The sequence below is a fragment of the Elgaria multicarinata genome, chromosome 9 (assembly GCF_023053635.1).
Source record: "Elgaria multicarinata webbii isolate HBS135686 ecotype San Diego chromosome 9, rElgMul1.1.pri, whole genome shotgun sequence".
NCBI lineage: Eukaryota > Metazoa > Chordata > Lepidosauria > Squamata > Anguidae > Elgaria > Elgaria multicarinata.
In genome coordinates this window covers 101,455,374-101,480,151 of record NC_086179.1, presented here as the reverse complement: position 1 = coordinate 101,480,151, position 24,778 = coordinate 101,455,374, and the positions used below count along the sequence as shown (strand labels likewise).

Genomic DNA, 24,778 nt, shown 5'->3' with positions numbered 1-24,778 from the left:
TCTATTCAACAGCATCTCTGTTTGAGGTGTGGGCATCTTGAAAAACCAATACGTTATTGCAATTTGAAATGAGTGGATGGCATGAAAGAAATTAAGTTTTTAGAAAGTATTGTGACCCAAGCGTGGCAACGCAAAGTTTGAGTTGTTTCTCACGTGACCAGCTATGTGCTGTACGCTCACCCAGTTTAATATTTCTATCGTGAAGTTCCCTGTGTTCATTTTTGAAGTGGTTAACCTGAGAGGAAGATTCTGATTTAGGTGTAACTTTAAAAATTCCCCCAAAATCAGGGCATGATCAGATTTCTTTCAATGTGGCCACGCCTAAGGATCTATTTATAAGCTATCCTGGTGCCCAGTTACATGTGTGTAGCTTACAAACTAATGGAGGGAACTGCATTTCTGTAAATGGGAGTTAAATCTTTTTAAAATTCCCCCAAAATCAGGGGATGATCTGATTTCCTTCAAAGTGGCCATGCCAAAGGATCTATTTAGAAGCTATCATAGTGCCCAGTTACATGTTTCTAACTTGAAAACTAAAAAAGTTATAGGTGTTTTACATTTTCAATGCAAGTCTATGCGGGGGAGCGGAGTTCCGGATCCAGATCCGCTGTGGAGCGGACCCGATCTGAAAGTTGCAGATCAGGATCCAGAGTGGATCAGGGGGTCCGTGCACAGCCCTAGTAGTGAAAGAACTCCCAACACATTTCAGCCCACAGGTCCTTCTTCAGGGTTCTTTGTTGGAATGCAATGGCTATCATTTACTCCTGTGCTACCACAATTGGTGGTGGTGGTCCATATTGTGACTCTATCATGAGGGCCAGTCGGGCTTTAATCCCCAGAACTTCTATTTGCATAATGAGAAATGATCTCTTTGGAGTTAATAGCTTCTTTTTTCAATGTGAATTGCAGTTTCAGGGCCCCCAATACAGATTGAGATCACACCTGTTGTTTATTCGTTCAGTCGTTTCCGACTCTTCGTGACTTCATGGACCAGCCCACGCCAGAGCTTTCTGTCAGCTGTTGCCACCCCTAGCTCCCCCAAGGTCAAGTCTATCACCTCCAGAATATCATCCATCCATCTTGCCCTTGGTCGGCCCCTCTTCCCTCAAGTGAGCAGTCTGGCTTTATTTCCTGGAGTATGGACTGGTTTGATCTTCTTGCAGTCCAAGGCACTCTCAGAATTTTCCTCCAACACCACAGTTCAAAAGCATCTATCTTCCTTCGCTCAGCCTTCCTTATGGTCCAGCTCTCGCAGCCATAGGTTACTACAGGGAATACCATTGCTTTAACTACGTGGACCTTTGTTGTCAGTGTGGTGTCTCTGCTCTTAACTATTTTATCAAGATTTGTCATTGCTCTCCTCCCAAGAAGTAAACGTCTTCTGATTTCCTGGCTGCAGTCAGCATCTGCAGTAATCTTTGCGCCCAGAAATACAAAGTCTGTCACTGCCTCCACGTTTTCTCCCTCTATTTGCCAGTTACCAATCAAGCTGGTTGCCATAACCTTGGTTTTTTTGAGGTTTAACTGCAACCCAGCTTTTGCACTTTCTTCTTTCACCTTTGTCATAAGGCTCCTCAGCTCCTCCTCGCTTTCAGTCATCAAAGTGGTGTCATCTGCATATCTGAGATTGTTAATGTTTCTTCCTGCGATTTTAACTCCAGCCTTGGATTCGTCAAGCCCAGCACATCGCATGATGTGTTCTGCATACAAGTTGAATAGGTAAGGTGAGAGTATACAACCCTGCCGTACTCATTTCCCAATCTTAAACCAGTCCGTTGTTCCGTGGTCTGTTCTTACTGTTGCTACTTGTTCGTTATACAGATTCCTCAGGAGTCAGACAAGATGACTTGGTATCCCCATACCACCAAGAACTTGCCACAGTTTGTTATGATCCACACAGTCAAAGGCTTTAGAATCGTCAATAAAACAGAAATAGATGTTTTTCTGGAACTCCCTGGCTTTCTCCATTATCCAGCGGATATTGGCAATTTGGTCTCTAGTTCCTCTGCCTTTTCTAAACCCAGCTTGTACATCTGGCAATTCTCACTCCATGAATTGCTGGAGTCTACCTTGCAGGATCTTGAGCATTACTTTGCTGGCATGTGAAATAAGTGCCACTGTCCGATAGTTTGAACATTCTTTAGTGTTTCCCTTTTTAGGCTGATCATATTTTGCCAATCAAAAAGGAGGACAACATGGCCACCCCAAGGGGCGTGCCTATCAACATGTCTGGCCCCCACCAACATGCCCAGCCCTCAAGGGGGAAATGGGGACAGAGATCTCTCTCCGTGCCTTGGCACCTTGCAGGGCAGGGAGGAATGGAGAAAGAAAGAGGGGGGAATGGGGATAGCAGCAGTTAACATAATATTTTGCCTACAGTGTAGATTATTCATTTCTCACAACACTTTGGACGTTTGAATATACCACGAGAAGCTTGATTTATCTCAAGGCAAGAGAGATGGTACCAGTCCTGACATGCTCCCTCGCACAGAACCATGGTGTCCTCCTTGGGTTTCTTGCACTGATCACCCATTAAGCACAAAGACCAAGATGAAGTGTAATACTGTTGTATTGCTGAAGACAAGAACTGTAGAGAATGTTCCTTTGGGTGATTTTCTAGAAACAGGACTATTGAATTGCTTAATTTCTCTCTGATTTATTTGCTTCTTTATTCTCTGCTGCTGTCTCTGCATTAAACTTGGCCGTGGAAGAAGTGATTTGTGGTTGAGAAGTTCATTTGCAATCCATTGCCGTACAGGCACCATGTCTGCTGGGAAAGGGACAGGTGAGCCACTGCATAGTACATGTGCAAAGAGACATACAAAAACACCACAGTTGTAAGAGTCCTTCGGAACTGGTATATGAAGTGGTGCATGAACTGCCCATTCTGACCAATCGATGGGAGAAGTGGACTGCATCTCTATAAATGTTTGAAGCATGTCAGTGTACTTTGTGGCAATAGTATGTGTGGAATCAAGATACAAAATAATTCTCCACTTGAAGACAACAATTATTAATATCCAGTGAGATCTGTGTATGTTGGTGGGAATGAGCCAGATGTCCTTTGCCATAACGTCGGAGTTTATTCCAAAGTTATATATACTAGTTGTAGACCCATTTAATTCCAGAGACTGCATAATAAACGGTTATCTGAACGTGGTTTCGGGGAAACATTTGGAACTTTTTATATCTGTCCCACCTAGTAATGTGCGTCTGGTGAGTTTGGTTGACTTACCTCACTTGGAAGCTGCCGTTACGGCCCATTTTGCGCAATACGGACTTTTGCCTGGAACGGGTATCTGAACGTGGTTTCGGGGCAACTTTTAGAGCTTTCTATATTTGTCCCACCTTGTCATGTGCATCTGGTGAGTTTGGTTGACTTACCTCATTGGGAAGCTGCCATTACGGCCCATTTTGCGCAATACACATTTATATAGCACATTGATGGTGCTATATAAATAATAATAATAATAATAATAATAATAATAATAATACGCGTTTTTGCCCGGAACGGGTATCTGAACATGGTTTTGGGGCAACTTTTGGAGCTTTCTATATTTGTCCCACCTAGTTATGTGCGTCTGATGAGTTTGGTTGACTTTCCTCTTTGGGAAGCGGCCCATTTTGCGCAATACGCATTTTTGCCCGGAACGGGTATCTGAACGTGGTTTCGGAGCAACTTTTGGAGCTTTTTACATCTGTCCCACCTAGTTATGGGCATCTGGTAAGTTTGGTTGACTCACCTCACTTGGAAGCTGCTGTTACGGCCTGTTTTGCGCAATATGGACTTTTGCCCGGAACGGGTATCTGAACGTGGTTTCGGGGCAACTTTTGGAGCTTTCTGTATTTGTCTCACCTTCTCATGTGTATCTGGTGAGTTTGGTTGACTTTCCTCATTGGGAAGCTGCCGTTACGGCCCGTTTTGCGCAATACGTGTTTTTGCCCGGAATGGGTATCTGAACGTGATTTCGGGGCAACTTTTGGAGCTTTCTATATTTGTTCCACCTTGTCATGTGCATCTGGTGAGTTTGGGTGACTTTCCTCATTGGGAAGCTGCCATTACGGCCCGTTTTGTGCTATACGGACTTTGGCCTGGAACGGGTATCTGAACGTGGTTTCGGGGCAACTTTTGGAGCTTTCTATATTTGTCCCACCTAGTTATGTGCGTCTGATGAGTTTGGTTGACTTACCTCATTGGGAAGCTGCCATTACGGCCCATTTTGCACAATACACGTTTTTGCCCGGAACGGGTATCTGAACGTGGTTTGGGGACAATTTTTGGAGCTTATTATATCAGGCTCACCTAGTAATGTGTGTCTGGTGAGTTTGGTTAACATACTTCACTTTGAAGCTGCTGTCCCTGCCCGTTTTGCGCAATATGCACTGTGCGCAGAATGGTTATCGGAACACAGTTTCTTTGCACGTTTTGTGGCTTATTGCATCCCTGCCATGGAGTTATGCGTGACTGGTGAGTTTCATTGATATCGCTCGTTCAGAAGTGGCCGTTCCGGCCATCCCATTCTGTTCCGGATGTTGTTTTGGGAGTTCTGGGGTTAATAGTGATATAATATTGGAATGGTTTTAGTCCTAAAATATTGTTCCCAAGTTTTGCTAACACATGCCACTGTTTTTGGTATGGTTTTTTAATATAATGGGGTCGTTCCGGCCTGTTCCGTTCCGTTCCAGCTTTTACACCATCCCCTTAATTTCTTAAACAGAGAGAGATCTTCACTGTGGCAAAATGAAACTGCATCACACTTGGGTGAGTTAACCCCCCTCTTTGGATTACAAAATAAAAGTGTGTGTGTGGGGGGGGGAAGACTGTTGGAAGAAATCACAGGTCTAATAACTTTGGGCAAAAAGCTATATAAATCTTAAAAAAGAAAGGAGGTTTCCTAGGTGGCATACTTTGCATTTTTTCTTTTTCTTTTTTTTGTTATTTTATGAAAATGCACCTGGAATAACACTGCTAGTCATCAGGCTGTGGGGAAAAAGTGTTTTCTCTCTCTTCCTGCTTGAAGCTTAACTTGTACCACAAAAACTGATAAGTAAAGAACTGGATTGCAGCCAGGATTTGAAATAATGGCTAGTACCGAAGGAAAACAAAGGATTCAAGAAAGGGTTCTTTAGATACCTACATTGATAAAGTGGCTGCACCTGATCCTATACAGAAAGCCCTTGAACAACTAAGTAGTAAAATGGATGACCTGGGAAGTAAGATGGAATCTAAGATGGAATCTTTTGAAAAAAGAATGGACTTAAAATTTTTAGACACACAACAGGAGATTTTAAAAATGAGTAATCCCATAAAACAAATAGTCACTGAGGTCAAAGCAGTTACTGGCAAGGTAGAAACTTTGGAGATTAAAACTGCAGAACTTGAGAGGGAATTAAACAATTTGGCATTATCGGAATTAAGACAGAAAGAACATTGCTTGAGATTTTAGCCCCCTTCCAACTCTACTATTCTATGATTTAGGCCTTGAGCTGACCATGTTATCGGTACCACTTGGGGGGATGGGTTCTAATATGATGATTTTTTATTTTATTTTTGCAAGGTATGGATGCCTAGAGATGGAAAATATGTGATAGCAAGTCATAACTCTTTGCCTTTTGTGTGTTACCACTCCACTCCCAAGATACCTTGATGTAAATGGACATTTTTTGATAATGTCTAATATTGTGACTTTTATTATTAAACATGACAATTACAGTAATTCTGATTATATTAATAATAATAATAATAATAATGATTATAATAATTACACCAATTAAAATATATAAATGTTTTAAGTATTGGTGTATGTTCTTTGTTTAGAGCCGGTGGTGAATGACCGAGCAGCAGCATCATGAAGAAGACTGAAACAAGCACATCCTGTCCCTCTGATCACCAGTGTATAATTCATTTATGGTCAAATGTCCAACCTGGAGATAAGCTGACAAGCCCACAGGTCTACCCATCATGGAAAATTCTGTTAGGGGCAGCTCAAGTAAGGAATCACATTCCACTGTTAGACATTGCAAGAAATGTGGAAAGCAACATGGTTCCCAAAGTATTTTACCACAGGAAGTGCAGGAGCCTGTTTACTATGTACAGAGTATTAAGCGAAAAGATGAAGCAAGTGTCAGTGATGATGCTGGAACAAGTGAGTACACAAGTAAACGCTTAAGCAGAAGAACATCATTAAAGTCTAATGTGTATGCTGAAGAATGTATGTTTTGTGGAAAGATAAAATGCTACAAGGGAACATCAATGCGTGAGAAATTAATCAAGGCGATGGAGCTTAGAGTTGACAAAAGGCTTCGAGAGTGCGCAACCATTAATTCAAAGATTCAAAGATCATGCATCTAGCATTCAAACTGATGATCACTACAAAAATATGAGAGCTGAAGCATATGATGAACTATTTGAATACATTAGAACTGTGATTATTCCTAAAAAAAAGAGTAATACGTGTGACGACTCTCATTGAAAGGCTTGAAACCTTCATGACATGCAGAGGAATACTGGGAATAGACGAATCAACCAAGAAGCATATTAGAAGAAAATTGTTCGGTGACAACCTCCATATATTCCCAGACAACCAAGGAAAATTATTGGCCCAACCTGATTAGTGTCATACTACAGGATGTTGTAAGAGAAAACCAGAATTTGAAAAGAGAATTACCAGTTTTAAAGGTTAAGGCAACTGACATGAACAAGATAATTGATAAAACATCAATGCACATAAGAACAATGATTAAAACGAACTTGACATCAACACCATGGCCATATCATCCTTCAGACATTGATAAAGATTCATTTACAGTGCCTGATTATCTTAAACGGTTCCTATTAAGACTTCTGACTGGAGATCCAGAAAACACAAAGCCCTTCAAAAGGGTCGCCTTACTTATGCAATCATTCAGTCAGGACATTATATATGCAGTGACAAATGGCCAGCAGAACCCACCAAAGCAATTGTTTCTCCCATATGCCATAAAAACCCTGACAGGCATTTATTATGTGTTTGGGATTCCATGACAGAATCATGGCTAATTTTTTTCTGAAATGTGGTACTAAAATACATATGCAAGTCTTTGACATTGGGAAAATAGCTTCAACTCTTGGTGAAAATGTTTGTCAAGCTATGATAGGTCTCCATACGTTTACCGGATGTGACACAGTAAGCGCATTTGCAGTAAAAGTAAAAGTAAGTGCATTCAAAATCTTGTCTGCCAACAGACATACACAGGAAACATTTTCACAGCTCGGAGACAAATGGGATCTCTCTGAAGAACTAATGGACAAATTGGAACAATTCTTGTGCTTAGTGTATGTATCAAAATCTTCGGTACATCACGTGAATGACTTGATATATCACCTATTTTGCGCAAAGAAGGGTGAGATAGACAGCCATCAACTTCCACTTTGCAGGGACTGTCTGAAGAAACATGCCGAACGTGCAAATTATCAAGCCGCTATAAGCAAGAGATGTCTTCTGAATGATCCACAGACACCTAGTCCAATTGGGAGAGGGTGGAAGTTGGAAAAACAAGATGGAGCAGAGCAACTGGTAGTGGACTGGATGGAGGGGCACCCAGCACCGCAGGCTGTGTTAGATCTACCAGCTTGCAACTGCATTAGGAACTGCCAACTGCCAAGATGTGTCTGCTGTCTAAATGACCTCAAGTGCACTGACTTGTGCAGACTTCCCAGCTATGAAAACAAACAGACGCAGAGAGTGATGATGCCTATTCAGAAGAAGAAGATGGTTATGACGAATGTGAATGATAAAATTGTGTTTATGTTCAATCATAACATACATTACCTATGTAAAATGTAACAACTACTACTATTACAAATTGTCAATGAAAATTATGCTTATAATCTTATGCTTATATATTATGCTTATATATAAGGAATATAATAAAGTTCTATTATTATTATAAGGACTATATTATTATTACAATTAATAATCATAATTATTTTTAAATACTATTGAATTTAATCAATATGGTGGAATTAGATTTATTTTTCAAAATATTATGATGAATTTGTATGCTATTTATCAAAAATATGAAAACAATTTTTTCCGCCTATAGTTGCTAATCCAATAATATCAGACAAAAGGCAAAGAGTTTTCCATCTCTAGGCATCCATACCTTGCAAAAAAAAATCATATTAGAACCCATCCCCCTTAGTGGTACCAATGGCCTAAATTTGAGGTCCTGGCTCATGGCCTAATTCAGATCTATTCCAGAATCAGAAGGAGACATCAGAGAAGAATTTATCAAAAACTTGGCAATATTTTTGGACCGTGAAGAGGACTATTTAGAGACTGAAATTGACAGGTTTTATAGAATTAACTCTACTTATGCCAGAATGAAGGGTGTCCCAAGAGATATGGTGGTACATTTTGTTAGAAAGAAGACAAGAGACCAAGTTCTTCAGCAACATTATGCCACCAAAATGAAGGTGGAAGACAAGGAGATAATGATCTTGAAGGAGATTCCCAATAGAATACTACGTAAGAGAAAGGATTATGCATTTTTAATGGTAATTTTAAAACAGAAAAAGGTTGGTTTTGCGATGGGACATCTAGGAATGAGTGATTTTTACTTTCAAAGACCAGAGATTTAAGTTGAATTCAGTTCAAAAAGTGAGAGACTTTGTGGGAAAATTTAACAAGGATTTAGACAAGATGCAACTGGGAAAAGAAGACTCTTTTGGTGCTTCGGGTGCCACAAGGATGGACTGAGCCACGTTTAATTTAATTTTTTAAAGACCAATTTGAATATCAACTACAAATATTTAACTTGGAATAGCAATGGAGTGAATGTTTCCCAAAAGAGGGGGGGGATCACTATTTGAAAAAACTAAAACAAGACATTATCTGTTTACAAGAGACTCACATTAGGAAAAAAGCTATAAAACATTTGATTAATAAGAATCTGGGTGAAGAATTTATTTCAGCAAATAGGAAAAAGAAAAATGGAGTCATCTTGTATATTAAACCACATTTGAATCTGGAATTAGTATTGTCTGATGAGCAAGGCCTATTTGTAGGAGTAAAAATTGACTTAAATGGAGCTACAACTATGGTGTTAGGAGTTTACGCTCCTAATGAGTTTAAAGCGGAATTTTATATAAGGTGGATGGACATTATAACAGAGTTATCTTATGACAGGTGGTGTTTGATGGGAGATTGGAATGGAGTGATTTTACCTCAAATGGATAGAAGCTTGTGGGGTGGGCGAATACCAAAAGCCAACAGGGTAAACTTCCAAAAAGTTTTTTTTTTATTTGATGGAGAATTTGGGACTGATGGATGTATGGAGGCAGAAAAAATGGCAATTCAAAGGAATATACTTTTTTCTCAGAGAGACATAAATCTTTTTCAAGAATAGATATGATTTTGGCAACTAGAGAATTTGTTACAAAGGTGTATAAAATAGAATTTTTACCTAAGTCTTTTTCAGATCATAACCCTGTACTTATGGTCTACAAAAGGAAAGCAAACACTTTTAGGTGGAGATTAAATGAAACTTTGCTACAAAATGGAGCTATCGTGGAAGACTACAAAAGGAAATTAAAAGAATATTTTGAGATGAACCTAAATAAGGGTAAGATGTGAGAATGGTTTGGGATGCAAGAAAAGCCTTTATTAGAGGCCATTTCATACAACAAAATAACCAACTGAAGAAAAAAAGAGAAGAAAAAATCACAAAACATTCTGAAAGAGATTAAAAAAGAAGAGTTAAAGAATTCTCCTGGAAAGACAAATATTCTTCAACAAATTCTGGTGTTGGAAGTATTGAACAGAGATATAAGGCAAGATGAAAGAATTGGAGCAGTAAAGATTTAAAAAGAGTCATATAAATTGAGAGATTTGCAGATGACTTGGTGGTTACCTTGGAAGATCCTCTAAAGGGAATTGAAATTTCGATGAATAAATTGAAAGAATTTGGTGCAGTAGCAAGTTTTAGGGTGAATAAACAGAAGACAAAGATGTTAACAAAAATATGAAATCCCAAGAGCAAATAAAGTTGACAGAAAAAACAGATTTTAAGATAGAAAAGAAAGGAAAATATTTGGGAATTCCACTAACAAATATGAATTGTATGTTGTTTCATAATAACTATGTTAAGGTGTGGAACATATTTTATTTCATGAAAGACCGGCTTTCCTTAACATGGCAATGTCAGGTTGCACCAGCCCGTACAAGGGCTAGTGAGTGCGCCCCCACCCCCGGTAACGGCATATCCAGAGACCAGCAAGAAGCATGCAGGAGATTTGAGAACGGGAGCCACCAGCACCATGCCCCATGACCTTAAGCAGGCACAGAACCCTTGCCTTCAGGGGGCAGATGTTAGTACAACACAGCCAGCCTGGAAAAGTTTTAACAACTCTTGTCTTCAACAAGATGCACATGAATTGGCCGGCCAGCATACAATAATTTGCCATGCAGTACATGAGCCAACAGTCCATAGATGGGAAAGGCTGTAAGAGAAGCCTGGAGTTACAGGCTTTTGCAGTCTCCAGGAGACTTGACAAGTGATCCGGCTGGATTCTCGAAGTGAGCTGCGATGGTGTTTACCCACTTGGGTGGCAGCCCTGAACTGTGAAGTGATCCTGCCAACTCTCAGCCAAGGAAGATGCATGGACCACTCGTGCGTATACTCACAGAAAGGTGAGTGCCTGGTCTGGCTGGATTCCTAGTGAGCTGGGAAAGGGGCAGAGACCTATTTGGGCAGTATCCCAAAATTGCAATGCCAGATTGTACTATCTTGGGCATAGGTCCTGAACTGTGAGAAGATCCTGCTGATTCTAGCCAGTGCGAGTTGGACAGCATGGACTACTGGTGCATGTACTCATAATGAGGTGAGTGCTTGGTCTGGCCAGATTACCAGAGCAAGCTGGGAAAGGGGCAGCGGCCCAAAAATACATGCATTGGGAGCACCTCCTGCCCACTTTATTCCATCAGATGGCCTGCATCCTACCAATGATGCTTCTCCTACATTTAGGAAGAAATGATCTGGGACTGCTGAAACAAATGGCCCTCATTGCATACGATTGCTGATTTTAAGATTATACAGCAGCATGGTTAGGAGGGATAACAGCCAGGTACTGTGTGCTACCCTGGTTTAACTGCCGATGGCCGCAATCATGGGGCTTGGAGAAAGTCCGTAAGGAAGGTAATACCAAAATCATAGAATCATAGAATAGCAGAGTTGGAAGGGGCCTACAAGGCCATCGAGTCCAACCCCCTGCTCAATGCAGGAATCCACCCTAAAGTATCCCCGACAGATGCTTGTCCAGCTGCCTCTTGAAGGCCTCTATTGTGGGAGAGCCCACAACCTCCCTAGGTAACTGATTCCATTGTCGCATTGCTCTAACAGTCAGGAAGTTTTTCCTGATGTCCAGCTGGAATCTGACTTCCTTTAACTTGAGTCCATTATTCCGTGTCCTGCACTCTGGGAGGATCGAGAAGAGATCCTGGCCCTCCTCCATGTGACAACCTTTTAACTATTTGAAGAGTGCTATCATGTCTCCCCTCAATCTTCTCTTCTCCATGTCCTGAAGAAGCCGGTCTGTAGCCAGCCACTTTCGCTTATCTCTTTGGGCAGAGTGCCCAGACTGGGAAGCCCGCCAAGAATCAGACAACACAGCACTAAACGATAAACAATAATGTGTATTCACACAAGTTAAACACCAAATAGAACAGTCTTTAGTGCTCACGTAAAGTTCCAAGCCAATTCCATATAACAGTCCAGGGTTCAAAAGGCACGAGAGAGCAAGTCACCAGAGTCCATAAGCCAGTCCAAGTTTCAAAGGGCAGGAGAGAGTCACGGGGTCCAAGAAGTCCAGAGTCTAAAACGATCCAACAGGAACACGGCACGGTCAAGGGTACACGGTCCAGAGCTTCTCCCAGGCAAACCAGATAAGCTCTGACAATTTGCTGGCCTGCGCACTGCTACCTAAATACACCAGCTCAGCCTCACAGCTGTTCCTTGTTCAGCTGGCGTTTATTAGCAATCCGCTTGGATTGGCGTAAAGCCTCCTTCTCTGCCCTTTGCTGTTTGAACGAGGGCACGTGTAACAAGTCTGTTTGCTCCTCTTCTAAGTTTGCACTGGATGAGGCCTCTGCTGGCTGTTGATCAGCCAAGCTGGTACTGGGTCCCGCCTGTGGCTGCTCATCCCCAGAGTCCTCATCCTCAGAAAACTCACCGTTCCTCACACTCCAGGCTAAACATGCCCAGTTGTTTCAGTCTCTCTTCATAGGGCTTTGTTTCCAGACCCCTGATCATCCTGGTTGCCCTCTTCTGAACACGCTCCAGCTTGTCTGCGTCCTTCTTGAATTGTGGAGCCCAGAACTGGACGCAATACTCTAGATGAGGCCTAACCAGGGCCGAATAGAGAGGAACCAGTACCTCACGTGATTTGGAAGCTATACTTCTATTAATGCAGCCCAAAATAGCATTTGCCTTTCTTGCAGCCGTATCGCACTGTTGGCTCATATTCAGCTTGCAATCTACAACAATTCCAAGATCTTTCTCGTTTGTAGTATTGCTGAGCCAAGTATCCCCCATCTTCTATTTCCTAAATGTAGAACTTGGCATTTATCCCTATTAAATTTCATCCTGTTGTTTTCAGCCCAGCACTCCAGCCTATCAAGATCACTTTGAAGTTGGTTTCTGTCTTCCAGGGTATTAGCTATCCCACCCAATTTTGTGTCATCTGCAAATTTGATCAGCGTTCCCTGACCTCCTCGTCCAAATCATTCATAAAAATGTTGAAGAGCACTGGGCCCAGGACTGAGCCCTGCAGTACCCCACTCGTTGCCTCTCCCCAGTTTGAGAAGATTCCATTGATAAGTACTCTTTGAGTCCGATTTATTTATTTATTTATTTATTTATTTATTTATTACATTTCTATACCGCCCAATAGCCGATGCTCTCTGGGCGGTTCACAAAAATTAAAATCATAGTAAGACAATCAACAGGTTAAAAGCACAAATACACAATACAATATAAAAAGCACAACCAGAATAAAAACCACGCAGCAAAATTGATATAAAATTAAAATACAGAGTTAAAACAGTAAAATTTAAATTTAAGTTAAAATTAAGTGTTAAAATACTGGGAGAATAAAAAGGTCTTCAGCTGGCGACGAAAGGAGTACAGTGTAGGCGCCAGGCGGACTGTGAATCCACCTAATAGTTGTTCCATCTAGCCCACTTTTAGCTAGTTTGTTAATCAGAATGTCATGTGGTACTTTGTCAAAAGCTTTGCTGAAGTCAAGATATATGATGTCCACAGCGTTCCCACGGTCCACAAGGGAGGTTACCTTATCAAAAAATGAGATCAAATTTGTCTGACAGGACTTGTTCTTGACAAATCCTTGTTGGCTTCTAGTGACCACCGCATTGATTTCAAGGTGTTTACAGCCTGACTTCTTTATAATCTGCTCCAGAATTTTCCCAGGGATGGATGTCAGACTGACTGGTCTGTAGTTCCCAGGTTCTTCCTTTTTGCCCTTTTTGAAGATAGGGACAACGTTAGCCCTCCTCCAGTCGTCCGGCACCTCACCCGTCTTCCATGATTTTGCAAAGATAATAGACAAAGGTTCTGAGAGTTTTTCCACTAGCTCCTTCATTACTCTAGGATGCAGTTCATCAGGCCCTGGAGATTTGAACTCATTCAAGGAAATTAGGTGTTCTTTGACCATTTGTTTATCAATCTCAAACAGTAATCCTGCACCCTCAACTTTTGCTTCACTTTTTCCAGGGGGGTCATAGACCCGCTTTTGGGAGAAGACTGAGCCAAAGTAGGAATTGAGCACTTCAGCCTTTTCTTTGACATCTGTTATCAATTTGCCATCCTCATTAAGCAGTTGAACCACCATTTCTTTCCTCTGTCTTTTATTACTCACATATCTGAAGAAAGGCCTTTTATTGCTTTTAGCATCCCTCGCTAATCTCAGCTCATTCTGAGCTTTAGTCTTTCTGACGCCATTTCAGCACTTCTGCACCACTTGTCTGTACTCTTCTTTTATAGCCTGGCCTTCCTTCCACTTCCTATATGTATCCCTTTTTGTTTTCAGGTCATCTCTAAGCTTTTTGTGGAGCCACATTGGTTTCCTCTGTTGTCTTCTATCTTTTCTCCTTGTTGGAATGGTTTGTAACTGTGCCTTTAAAATTTCCTTTTTTAAATACTCCCACCCATCCTGCACTTCTTTTGTCAGTAGGCTCATTTGCCATGGGACCTTACTTATCATAGTTCTGAGTTTATTAAAATGAACTTTCCTAAAATCCAGAGTACGTGTATGGCTACACTCAACTTTTGTCTCCTTCATAATCAAGAATTCAACTATGATGTGGTCACTTTCCCCCAGAGTTCCCGTAACTGCCACTTTATCCACTAAGTCATCCCTATTGGTCAATATCAAGTCAAGGATTGCCGATCCTCTAGTTCCTTCCTCCACTTTCTGTAGGAGAAAGTTATCACCCACACATGTCAGGAATTTCTTGGAAGGGCCGCTTTTGGCAGTATTGGTCTCCCAACAGATATCAGGGTAATTGAAGTCCCCCATCACAACTACATCACACTTCCTTGAAACACTGGCAATTTGTTTCTCAAAAGTTTCATCCTCGTCTTCTCCTTGATTGGGTGGTCGGTAGTAGACTCCGATTATCATGTTCTTTTTATTCCTTGCCCCATTTATTTTAATCCAGATGCTCTCGATGGGGCTCCCAGTCTGATCCGCCTGTATTTCTGTGCAGGGATAGGTATTTTTAACATATAGTGCAACTCTGCCTCCCTTTCTATTTCTTCTGTTCTTTTTGAACAAGTTATATCCTTCAATTGCTATATTCCAGTCATGGGAGTCATCCCACCAAGTTTCAGTTATACCTATCAAGTCGTATTTGCCTTCATGTAGTAAGAGTTCAAGTTCGTTCTGTTTGTTTCCCATGCTCTGGGCATTAGTATATAGACATCGAAGACCATGTGTTTTATAGTCTGGCTTTGTTCCTACATTGTTGCGGACACTATTTTGGGGCACTATTGGAGCTGTTCTCTGTACTGTGGTGCCTTGGCCTTCATCCATTGTTGCCTCGAGGTTTACGTCTCCCGCCCGCGTATGATTCAGTTTAAAGCCCTCCTGATCAAGTTCTTCATGCTGTGGCCGAACACATTCTTTCCAGCCCTTGTGAGGCGCAACCCGTGGTCCCAGAATCCAAAATTCTCATGTCAGCACCACCTTCGTAGCCAGTCGTTCATCCGGAGTATTTTCTTTCCCTTTCTAATCCTCTTCCAAGAACCGGGAGGATGGATGAGAAAACTACCTGAGCCCCAAAGTTCTTCAGTTTCCTTCCCAGAGCTTCATAGTCTGAAATGATTTCTTCGTAGCTCTACTTGGCGACATCATTTGTAGCCACATGGATGAGAAGAAAGGGGTATGTGTCCATGGACTTTATGAGTTTCGGTAACCCTTCAGTCACATCTCTAATCTGTGCTCCAGGGAGACAGCACGCCTGGCGAGTCCATGGGTCTTCACGACATACTTGGATTTCAATCCCACGCAGCAGGGAGTCTCCCACAACAACTACTTTTCTCTTCTTCTTGGTTGACCTACCTTCTGCCTCTTGTTCATTGTTGCACGGTGTCTACTTCTTCCTCTGCAAACTGTCCTTCAGACTCATCCTCCAGAAGCTGAAGTGGCCAGGGAGAGCAGCAGCAACAGGAGCAGGTGGCGGCGGCAGCCAGAGGAACGCACGGTGGAAGTGGGTGAAAGCAGGAGCAGGAAGAGCCATTGAAGAAGACCCTTTGTCTCAGACTTGGCCGGCCTCCCACCCCCGCCTTGTCCCTCAGGAGCAGTGGCGCTTCTGCAGATCTCTTGGGGCAGAGTGCCCGTGTCAGGCTCGGCAAGCGGCCAGCACAGCCCGAATCCAGAATGGGCAAGGTGTGTGTGTGTGTGGGGGGGAACTCGGAAAGGAAGAGGAAGTCGTGCTTGGGCCATGGACTGGGAGCAGCAGGCGGGATGGAGGGAGGGAACGAGGGAGGGAACGCGAGCGTGCAGCAAACGTGGGCATGCGGGCGGGCAGCAAACTCACTTTGCACCTTTTGAACCACCAGCATTTCCCCCCTCTTGTGATTGGGCTCCCCCCTCTGGTTACATGGTTCAAAAGGGGGAGGAGGAGGCGCCGCGGTGACTGCAGAGTCATTGAGATGGAGGGGCGTCGTCTTTCTCCTCGCACGGCGCGCCGCATGGTCTGCTGCTGCAGCTGCTATTCGCGCCGGCTGGCTCATTGCTTCTGTGCAGTCAGTTCAGCCAGCCGGAACGCTGCCTGCGCGCCCCGTAAGGGGCGGTGCCCTCGGCAACCGCCTGACCTGCCTACTCGTAGTGCCGGCCCTGACTGTAGCCTCCCAGTATCTGCTCCCTGAGGTGATCACCTCATTCTGCCTAATGATAGGCCCTGCCCTGGGGCACAGTGAACTTGGGGGTATCTCTTGGAAAGTTAGGTATTGTACTTTCACTTAGGTTCAGCCTGTATATTTGTAAATGAACAGAAATATTAGGAAATGCCATAGACTTCCTATGACTTCATTCCAAAGGAGACCAGACCCTGTAGCCATGAAATTCACAACTTGGAGAATTGGAAGCAGATAGCACTATGCTATTTGGCGTATGAGTGAATTTGTAAGTACCTCAGCTCTTTTCTTAAACCAAAGGGATTTTGGATCCTATAATATGTATTATTACTACAGCTTTGGAAAAATCTATGGTAAAATAGGATACTTGCCTTCAAGAGAATTTTTTCTTTCTCATTTTTGATCTGCTGTTCCATTTCCTCATAGAGGTGCTGGATTTCGTCATCATAGGAAGTAATTTTCCTAGTCAGAGAGAAATGCATTGAATTAAATAATTTTTGCAGCACTAGCAAAAACAAGGAGCTAGTCTCCTATTTTTGTTTTTGTGTGTGTGTGTGTTTCAGGTGAAGGGTTTCTTAGAAGTAAGGCTATTACACGCTACTTTCTGTCCCTCATGGAATAATAGCAATTTACCTCCCAATAGCCCTGTTTGCTCTGTTTGGAACCACATATTGCAGGGGTGGGCAATCTCTGGCTCTCCAGATATTTTGGCCTACAGCTCCCAACTGCCCTCATTACTGAGTATGCTGGATAGACATGTTGAGAGTTATAGGCCAAATCACTTGGAGGGCCATAAGTTGCCTGCCCATGATCTAGTGGTCCAGACATTGGGGTATTCAATGCTCCACCCAGTAGGAGACAACTTTTTAATTAAGGAAGGCTAGGCTGAGGGGCTCTCTAGGATATACCGCCCACTTCCTCCTTGCTGCAGATTTTTTTCCTGCTTCCTCAGTGTTTGGAAGAAGGTTGCTTGTTGGGTCTGCCCCCTAGCACAGATCTGAAGGAAATCAAAACAAACACAATGGGAACCTAAACAGGTACTTACCTCAAGAGGTTCCCAAGCTGCTGAAGTGTTGGCCTTGCTCCTTTTGAGCACCCCACCCATGCCTTTTCAGGTCTAGGAGGGATCAATGAGGTTTCCCCTTTCCTTCCAAACACCTGGCCTTGGGACTTATCATTCTCTGGAGTTGGGATTTGACTCAGATTGTTTACTGGAACAGCATGAGGGGATTGAAACAGTGCTTCAAATAATGATTTGCTGCTGCTTCTTCACTTCTGCACCAGATGCTCAGCCTTGCAGTAGTCCTGATCCACGCAGGCTGACTGCAACAGCTTATTAATGTGTCGGCCTCATGCTGGTGTGTGGGGAGGAGGGGGAGAAAACTGCTTTTGTTGTTGTTGTAGCTTCCATTGGCTACCTCTTCCCACCTCTCTTCTTTTGCTTTTGAGCTCTAGGATGCTCTTAAGTTCTTGTGTTGGGGGTGGGTGGGTCTTGTTCTCTTCTCCTTCCATACTGCTTACACTGCCATAAATGTGCACTTTAGAATTTTTGGACAGATGATGCAGCCACAAATGTGAAGCCATCCAGGGGAAAATTTGAACTTGCCTTTCTTCCCATGCATATGCCGTGAAGGAAGGCAAATGCGGGTGCAAGGCACCTCCCGGCACCAGGGCTGGCGCTACGCACTGAAACCCTCAGGAGAAGACAAACCTTGCAACCAATTAAGAAGGTGCTTGGGAAGAGCTTGTGGAGAAGGAGCTTCCTGTCCAGCTGCACCTGTGGACCCTGCGCCTGAGCCTGAGGCCATGTTTGCTTCTGTCCCTGCCCACCAGGTACTTAATGCGGGGCTGCCAGAGGCACCGCCTCAACACGCACCAAGGGCAACACTAAGTGCAGCACTTCGCCTCGCACTTGGAGTTAAACCGGAAGCCACATTGCGCATCGACCTTCACTGTCTGTTTTAGCTTTTAATGATCTTAACTGGATTTTAACTGCTTTTACTGTTCCAAACATTTTACATTACTTATTATAGTATGTTGCTGTTAAATTTCAAACTTATTTTAACTAATTAACTATGAATCTAACTTTTATATTAGTGTTTGGCTTTTACGGTTAATAATTCTTAATTACAGGGTGTGAACTAAGTTTAAATCTTAAACAAAGAAATGGTTTTTACTGGGCAAGGTTACAAAAACTTGGGACTTCCAGTGGAAATTCTAACTGACAGACAGAAACAGGCAACAGAAATCTCAATAGCAGACTGTAATCGCACAATTTATCTCTCCTAAAAGATAAGTTGTTGTGGGAGGTAATTGTGTAATTTATTTAGTATTAGATTGGTCTACAGGCGCCAGGTGTGCTATGTAGGGATACATTTCAGAGGATGATGCCAGAGACCTGGCCTGTGAGTTAAGCCCTTGCTGGTAATATCTCCCAGATTAGAGCACAAGAGCAGCAAATCTCCTTAGATGAATTAAATGGATAAGCAGGTAACTGAATTAGCAAGGAGTTCCCCACTACCAGTTCAAAAGGGCGATTCTTTCAGCCATGGAGTGAGTAACCTAGAAATTAGGGGTGAAAACTTAATAATTTAATCTTTATTTGAAATTGAGGAATGGGTGATAGACACCTCCAAAGATCTAGGTTTAATTAAATCTTTCCTAGGAGAACGTTATGGACTGCTAACAACAATGCTGGAGATATAAAGAAAGAGAGATGTTGGTTCTGATCAAACTGAAATAAAGCCAGGGATTACTAAAAAGTTCACCGTGCATAATTCCTATCAAAGACGTGTGACCACCATAAAGCAAAGAAATCCAAAAAAGAAAATAAAAGTGGGGAAAAGAGTAAAAACAGAGGGCAGATGGGAATTCAAAAAGGGAAGGTGGCCTCAAAGGCACCATACCAGGATAGGAAAATGAAATGCGAGAAATTATTCAAATTAATAGATAAGAAAGTACAGGCTAATTATACAATAGCAGAGTTGGAAGGGGCCTATAAGGCTATTGAGTCCAACCCCCTGCTCAGTGCAGGAATCCACATTAAAGCATACCTGACAGATGGTTGTCCAGCTGCTTCTTGATTCTGGACCTCCACTATGTGACAACCTTTCAAATATTTAAAGAATGCTATCATGTCTCCCATCAGTCTTTTCTCCTCAAGGCTAAACATGCCCAGTTCTTTCAGTTGCTCCTGATAGGGCTTTGTTTACAGACCCCTGATCATCCTCATTGCCCTCCTCTGAACCCTCTCCAGCTTATCTGCATCCCTCTTGAAGTGTGGTGCCCAGAACTGGACACAATATTCAAGATGAGGCCTAACCAGGGCTGAATAGAGAGGAACCAGTTCCTCACACAATTTAGAAGCTATACTTCTACTAATGCATCCCAAAATAGTATTTGCTGTTTTTGCAGCTATATCACAACGTTGGCTCATATTCAGCTTGTGATCTACAACAATTCCAAGATCCTTCTCACTTGTGGTATTGCTGAGCCAAGTATCCCCCATCTTGTAACTGTACAATTGGTTCCAATTCTGTAGCCAACTGTCGATCCACCTAATAGTTGCTCTATCTAGCCCACTTTCAGCTAGTTTGCTGATGAGAATGTCATGTGGCACTTTGTCAAAAGCTTTGCTGAAGTCAAGATATATTATGTTCACCACATTCCCTCAGTCAACCAGGGAGCTTACCCGATCAAAAAATGAAATCAAATTAGTCTGGCATGATTTGTTCTTGACAAATCCATGCTGGCCTCTAGTAATCACTGCATTGTTTTCATGGTGCTTACAGACTGACTTCTTTATAATCTGCTCCAAAAATTTCCCAGGGATGGATGTCAGACTGACTGGTCTGTAGGTCTCATGTTCCTCTTTTTTGCCATTTTTGAAGATAGGGTCATTAGCCCTCCTCCAGTCGTCTGGCATTTTCCCCATCTTCCATGATTTCACAAAGATAATAGACAGTGGTTCTGAGAGTTCATCGGGCCCTGGAAATTTGAACTCATTCAAAGAAATTAGCTGTTTCTTGATCATTTGTTTATCAACCTCAAACTGCAGTCCTTCCCCTTCAGCTTGTACTTCACTTTTGCCAGGGGGGTCATAGACCCACTTTTTGGAGAAGACAGAGCCAAAGTAGGAATTGAGCACTTCGGCCTTTTCTTCATCAACTGTTATCAGTATGCCCTCCTCATTAAGCAGCTGAACCACCATTTCTTTCATTATTATTATTATTATTATTATTATTATTATTATTATTTATTTATATAGCACCATCAATGTACATGGTGCTGTACAGAGTAAAACAGTAAATAGCAAGACCCTGCCGCATAGGCTTACATTCTAAGCTTTTTTGATGCATTTAGCATTCCTCACTAGCCTCAACTCATTCTCAGCTTTAGACTTCCTGATGCCATTCCTGCACTTCAGTGATACCTGTCTGTACTCTTCTTTTGTAGCCTGGCTTTCCTTCTACTTCAAATAGATGTCCTTTTTGTTTTCAGGTCATCTCTAAGCTTTTTGTGGAGCCACATCGGTTTCTTCTGTTGTCTTCTATATTTGTTCCTTGTTGGAATTGTTTGTAACTGTGCCTTTAAATTTTCCTTTTTAAAAATTTCCCACCCATCTTGGACTTCTTTTCTCATTAGGGCGACTTGCCATGGGACCTTACTGTTTCTGTTGGTGGTACTGAAACCTTTCTGTTGGTGGTACTGAAATTAGTGGGCGTCTTACAATCGATGGCGTCTTACAATCGAAGAAATATGGTAGTAGAGTTGGAATCAATGGAAGCTTTTCATTAAATGCCCCCGCCCCTTCCCCATGGGGGGGAAGTTCAAGATGAAAATGGTTGGGGGAATATTACTCCTTCCCTCCTCTAGCACTGGGCCCCCAGTGTGAATTTGGACTGCACATGCTTGCATGAGAGTAAAGAAAAATAGCAGCTTCAGCTGCATCTACACCATTTGTAGAATGTCTAGTTTGGTCCTCAGTGCAAGTACTAATATTGAATGTGGAACCGTGTGAGAGAGAACTTAAAGCAACAGAGAGGCAGATTGACTGGGTTGGGATGATCACAGGGTAAAAGAAGCCACCGTTGTTTCTCCCCTCATTTGTGTTGAGTGCATGATTTGCATAATTACCCTCTATGCAGCGTTGGGTTCTCATGTTGTAATTGTTATGTTTTGATTGTATTTTAATGTGTTGTTTTATTATTTTAATCAATTTAATTGTGCCTGGAGGCCAAATGGGTGTGTGTATAGATATGTGCAGATGTCTGTATGTGCACCCAAGCAGACACCTAGTGCAGCCCTCAGGGCTGGAAAGGTTGTGGACACTTCCATGACGCCGTGAAACCCACCTTCCCCCTGCGTCCATGTGCTGTTACTGCTGGCCTCTCAGGACAGGAGCAGGAAATCCACGAGGAAGCAAATACACACAAGCCGTTATCACATGTTTGTGATATCAACAGTTTGTCTGTCTCTTCTGCCAAGACGCTTGTTCATGCACTGGTTATTTCACGGTTGGACTACTGCAACCTTCTTCTCTCTGGCCTTCCTTCTTCTCACATCAGCCCGTTGGTTTCTGTTCACCACTCTGCCGCAAAGATCATCTTCTTAGCACGCCGCTCCGACCATGTTACTCCGCTTCTGAAATCTCTTCATTGGCTTCCAATTCACTTCAGAATCCAATATAAACTTCTCCTGTTAACCTTCAAAGCTTTTCACGGTCTAGCTCCTTCCTATCTCTCCTCTCTCATCTCACACTATTGCCCCGCTCGTGCTCTTCGCTCCTCTGATGCCATGTTTCTCGCCTGCCCAAGGGCCTCTACTTCCCTTGCTCGGCTTCGTCCATTTTCGTCTGCTGCCCCTTACGCCTGGAACGCTCTTCCAGAACATTTGAGAACTACAAGTTCAACCACAGCTTTTAAAGCTCAACTAAAAACTTTTCTTTTTCCTAAAGCTTTTAAAACTTGATGTTGTGCAGACTTCTACTGTTACTTTCTACTGTTAGTTTTTCCCTACCCTGTGCCTGCTTACCCTTCCCTGTACCTGTTGGCATTCTCTTCCCCTCCTTATTGTTTTACTATGATTTTATTAGATTGTAAGCCTATGCGGCAGAGTCTTGCTATTTACTGTTTTACTCTGTACAGCACCATGTACATTGATGGTGCTATATAAATAAATAATAATAATAATAATAATAATCACAGTGTCCCCAGCCATGAGTGTCTGTCACTGAGCCCTGCGTCAGCTACAAGGAGGAAGTCCTCTCATATGAACTGGCCCAATGATGATCTGTTAAGCTTCTGGGAGTGATTTCTAAAAGATGGCACTTTCTATTTTTAGCTTTGTTATCTCCTTTTCTACTGGGCTGATAAATTAATGCTTTAAATGTTTGACTATTGGACAATAATTGATCAATCAAATGATCAAGGTTGTGGTTGGGTTTTGGGGGTAGGTGGGGAGTCACATTTTAGCCTTAGTCATAATTCTGAAGAAAAGATCAATGTGATGAGTTAAATACTTGTTACAATCAATGTGATTCTTCTTCAGTTACCTTGGTCTGGTTGTTTTTAAAATTATAACACATGTTAAACTGAAAATTATCTACCTACTACTTAACTAACAACTTTTAATGGATATAAGTGAAGCATGCACAACCCATTCAAAGGGATGCCATTTGGAAGGCTACAATAAGAGAAGCACTAACTTTTTCAGGGCACACTCCAATGCGTTCTTTTCATTATCAGCTTCTTGGAGCTGAGAGAAAACTCTTGCCAGGAACTCTTCAAAACTGGAAAGTAAATAAGGCTCATCTTTCTTCAAGTGTAACCAGAGTTTCTTTATATGAATCTCACTGAGGAAAGAAAAGAAAACAACAACTTGTTACTTACATACTAGAGGTTTCAGGCTGCAAGGGTAGCAAATGCTTTAGCAAGGATTATAGGGTTGGTCATGTAGGGCTTTTCTCCTACATTTGATTTTTAATTGGCAGCTGATGCCTTAACTGACATGCCCTATGATAAGTGATGATGTTGTGTAATGTCACAAATTGTGCTTGCTTACAACTTATTCTCCATGCACCTACTCTTTTCCTGGGTCTTTCAGGCCCAAATCTAGATGAGGAGGATGGAGTGTTTGGGACCAGCAAAGATGCCCCCATGTTTTCCTGGTCTTATCTCACCTTATAAAGCATTTGTGTCTTACTGTATTGCTAAAGGAATCATCCTGTGAATTGACCCTTGCCAGATTGTTGCTTACATCAGTAGCTGGCAGGATTGGTTAAACAGTGGGAGATTGGGAGGGGGAGTGTAGCAATTCTGAGAATGGTGCTAGTGCTAATGACTTGGGGTGTGGGGCTTGCAGCTGTATTTCTTAGCACTGTTGTGACTGATGATTTTCCAAAAAGGGTAATTTCCTAGCTTTGTGGCACTTAAACCAATATGTCTTAGCCTATTCACAGGTCTTAAGCTGACTATTTTTTTAATCATTGAATTTCCCTGGGCAGGGGTTGTGGTGGGAGGTGAATTATCCTCAAGATATTGCAAGTCAACCTATGTGATACATGGGATTATAAATACTTGTAATCATGATTTCATTTCAAACCGCACACTTTTTTTTAGATGTATGTAAGTGAATGTAAGTTACCATGTTTTCTAATTAGAATAAACCAAAACAGTCCAGGGGCATGTCTACACCAGGGGAGGGGAGGGGAGAGGGAGGATCTCATGATATGCTGATCATGAGATCCTCCCCCTCAGTCCACATTGGGCCGCGCAATGTCTCGGGCATCGCACCCATCACGGCGGCCCTTTTTTTTTTTTTTTACAGATAAGAAGAGCTCCCTGCCCCTGGGATCCCCTGTACATCATGTGGACCATGGAAGTTAAGGAAAGAGGTTAAAAATACAGTTTTATAAATTAAAATGTAATATTAAAAATATATATATACAGAGCATTCTATCACACGTACAATAATACAATCAAACAATCAAACTACTAGACAGAAAATGCTCAGTGGAGTTTTTCCCTTTGGCCAGATGCGTTTCGACTCAGGGTCTTCTTCAATGGCCAGTGTGCCAAGCTGATTGGTACCAAGGGCTATTTTTTCTCAGGACTGACTTAGGAGTTCCAAATAGTAAGAAAAATAAAAGAAATCAGATGTCGCTTCCCATGGTCTAATTCCAAATATTCAAAAGAAGCCCATAAGAAGTACTCCAAACAGTCACTGCTCAAGCATGATAATGCTGGTATATCAGTGACATCTGATTTCTTTTATTTTTCTTACTATTTGGAATTTCTAAGTCAGTCCCAAGAAAAAATAGCCCTTGGTACCAATCAGCTTGGCACACTGGCCATTGAAGAAG

At 42.3% G+C, this 24,778-nt stretch overlaps 1 protein-coding gene across 1 annotated transcript in view; it reads right to left on the bottom strand.

The window, feature by feature from the left end:
- The window catches only part of CRACR2A (calcium release activated channel regulator 2A), a 191,660-nt gene that overhangs the window by 70,259 nt on the left and 96,623 nt on the right, over positions 1-24,778 (bottom strand). Inside the window, exons 2-3 of the mRNA XM_063135038.1 lie at positions 23,123-23,269; positions 16,788-16,878 (exon numbers count right to left, since the gene is read on the bottom strand). Of these exons, the coding sequence (XP_062991108.1) occupies positions 16,788-16,878; positions 23,123-23,269 (238 nt within the window). The remainder of the gene's footprint in view (positions 1-16,787; positions 16,879-23,122; positions 23,270-24,778) is intronic.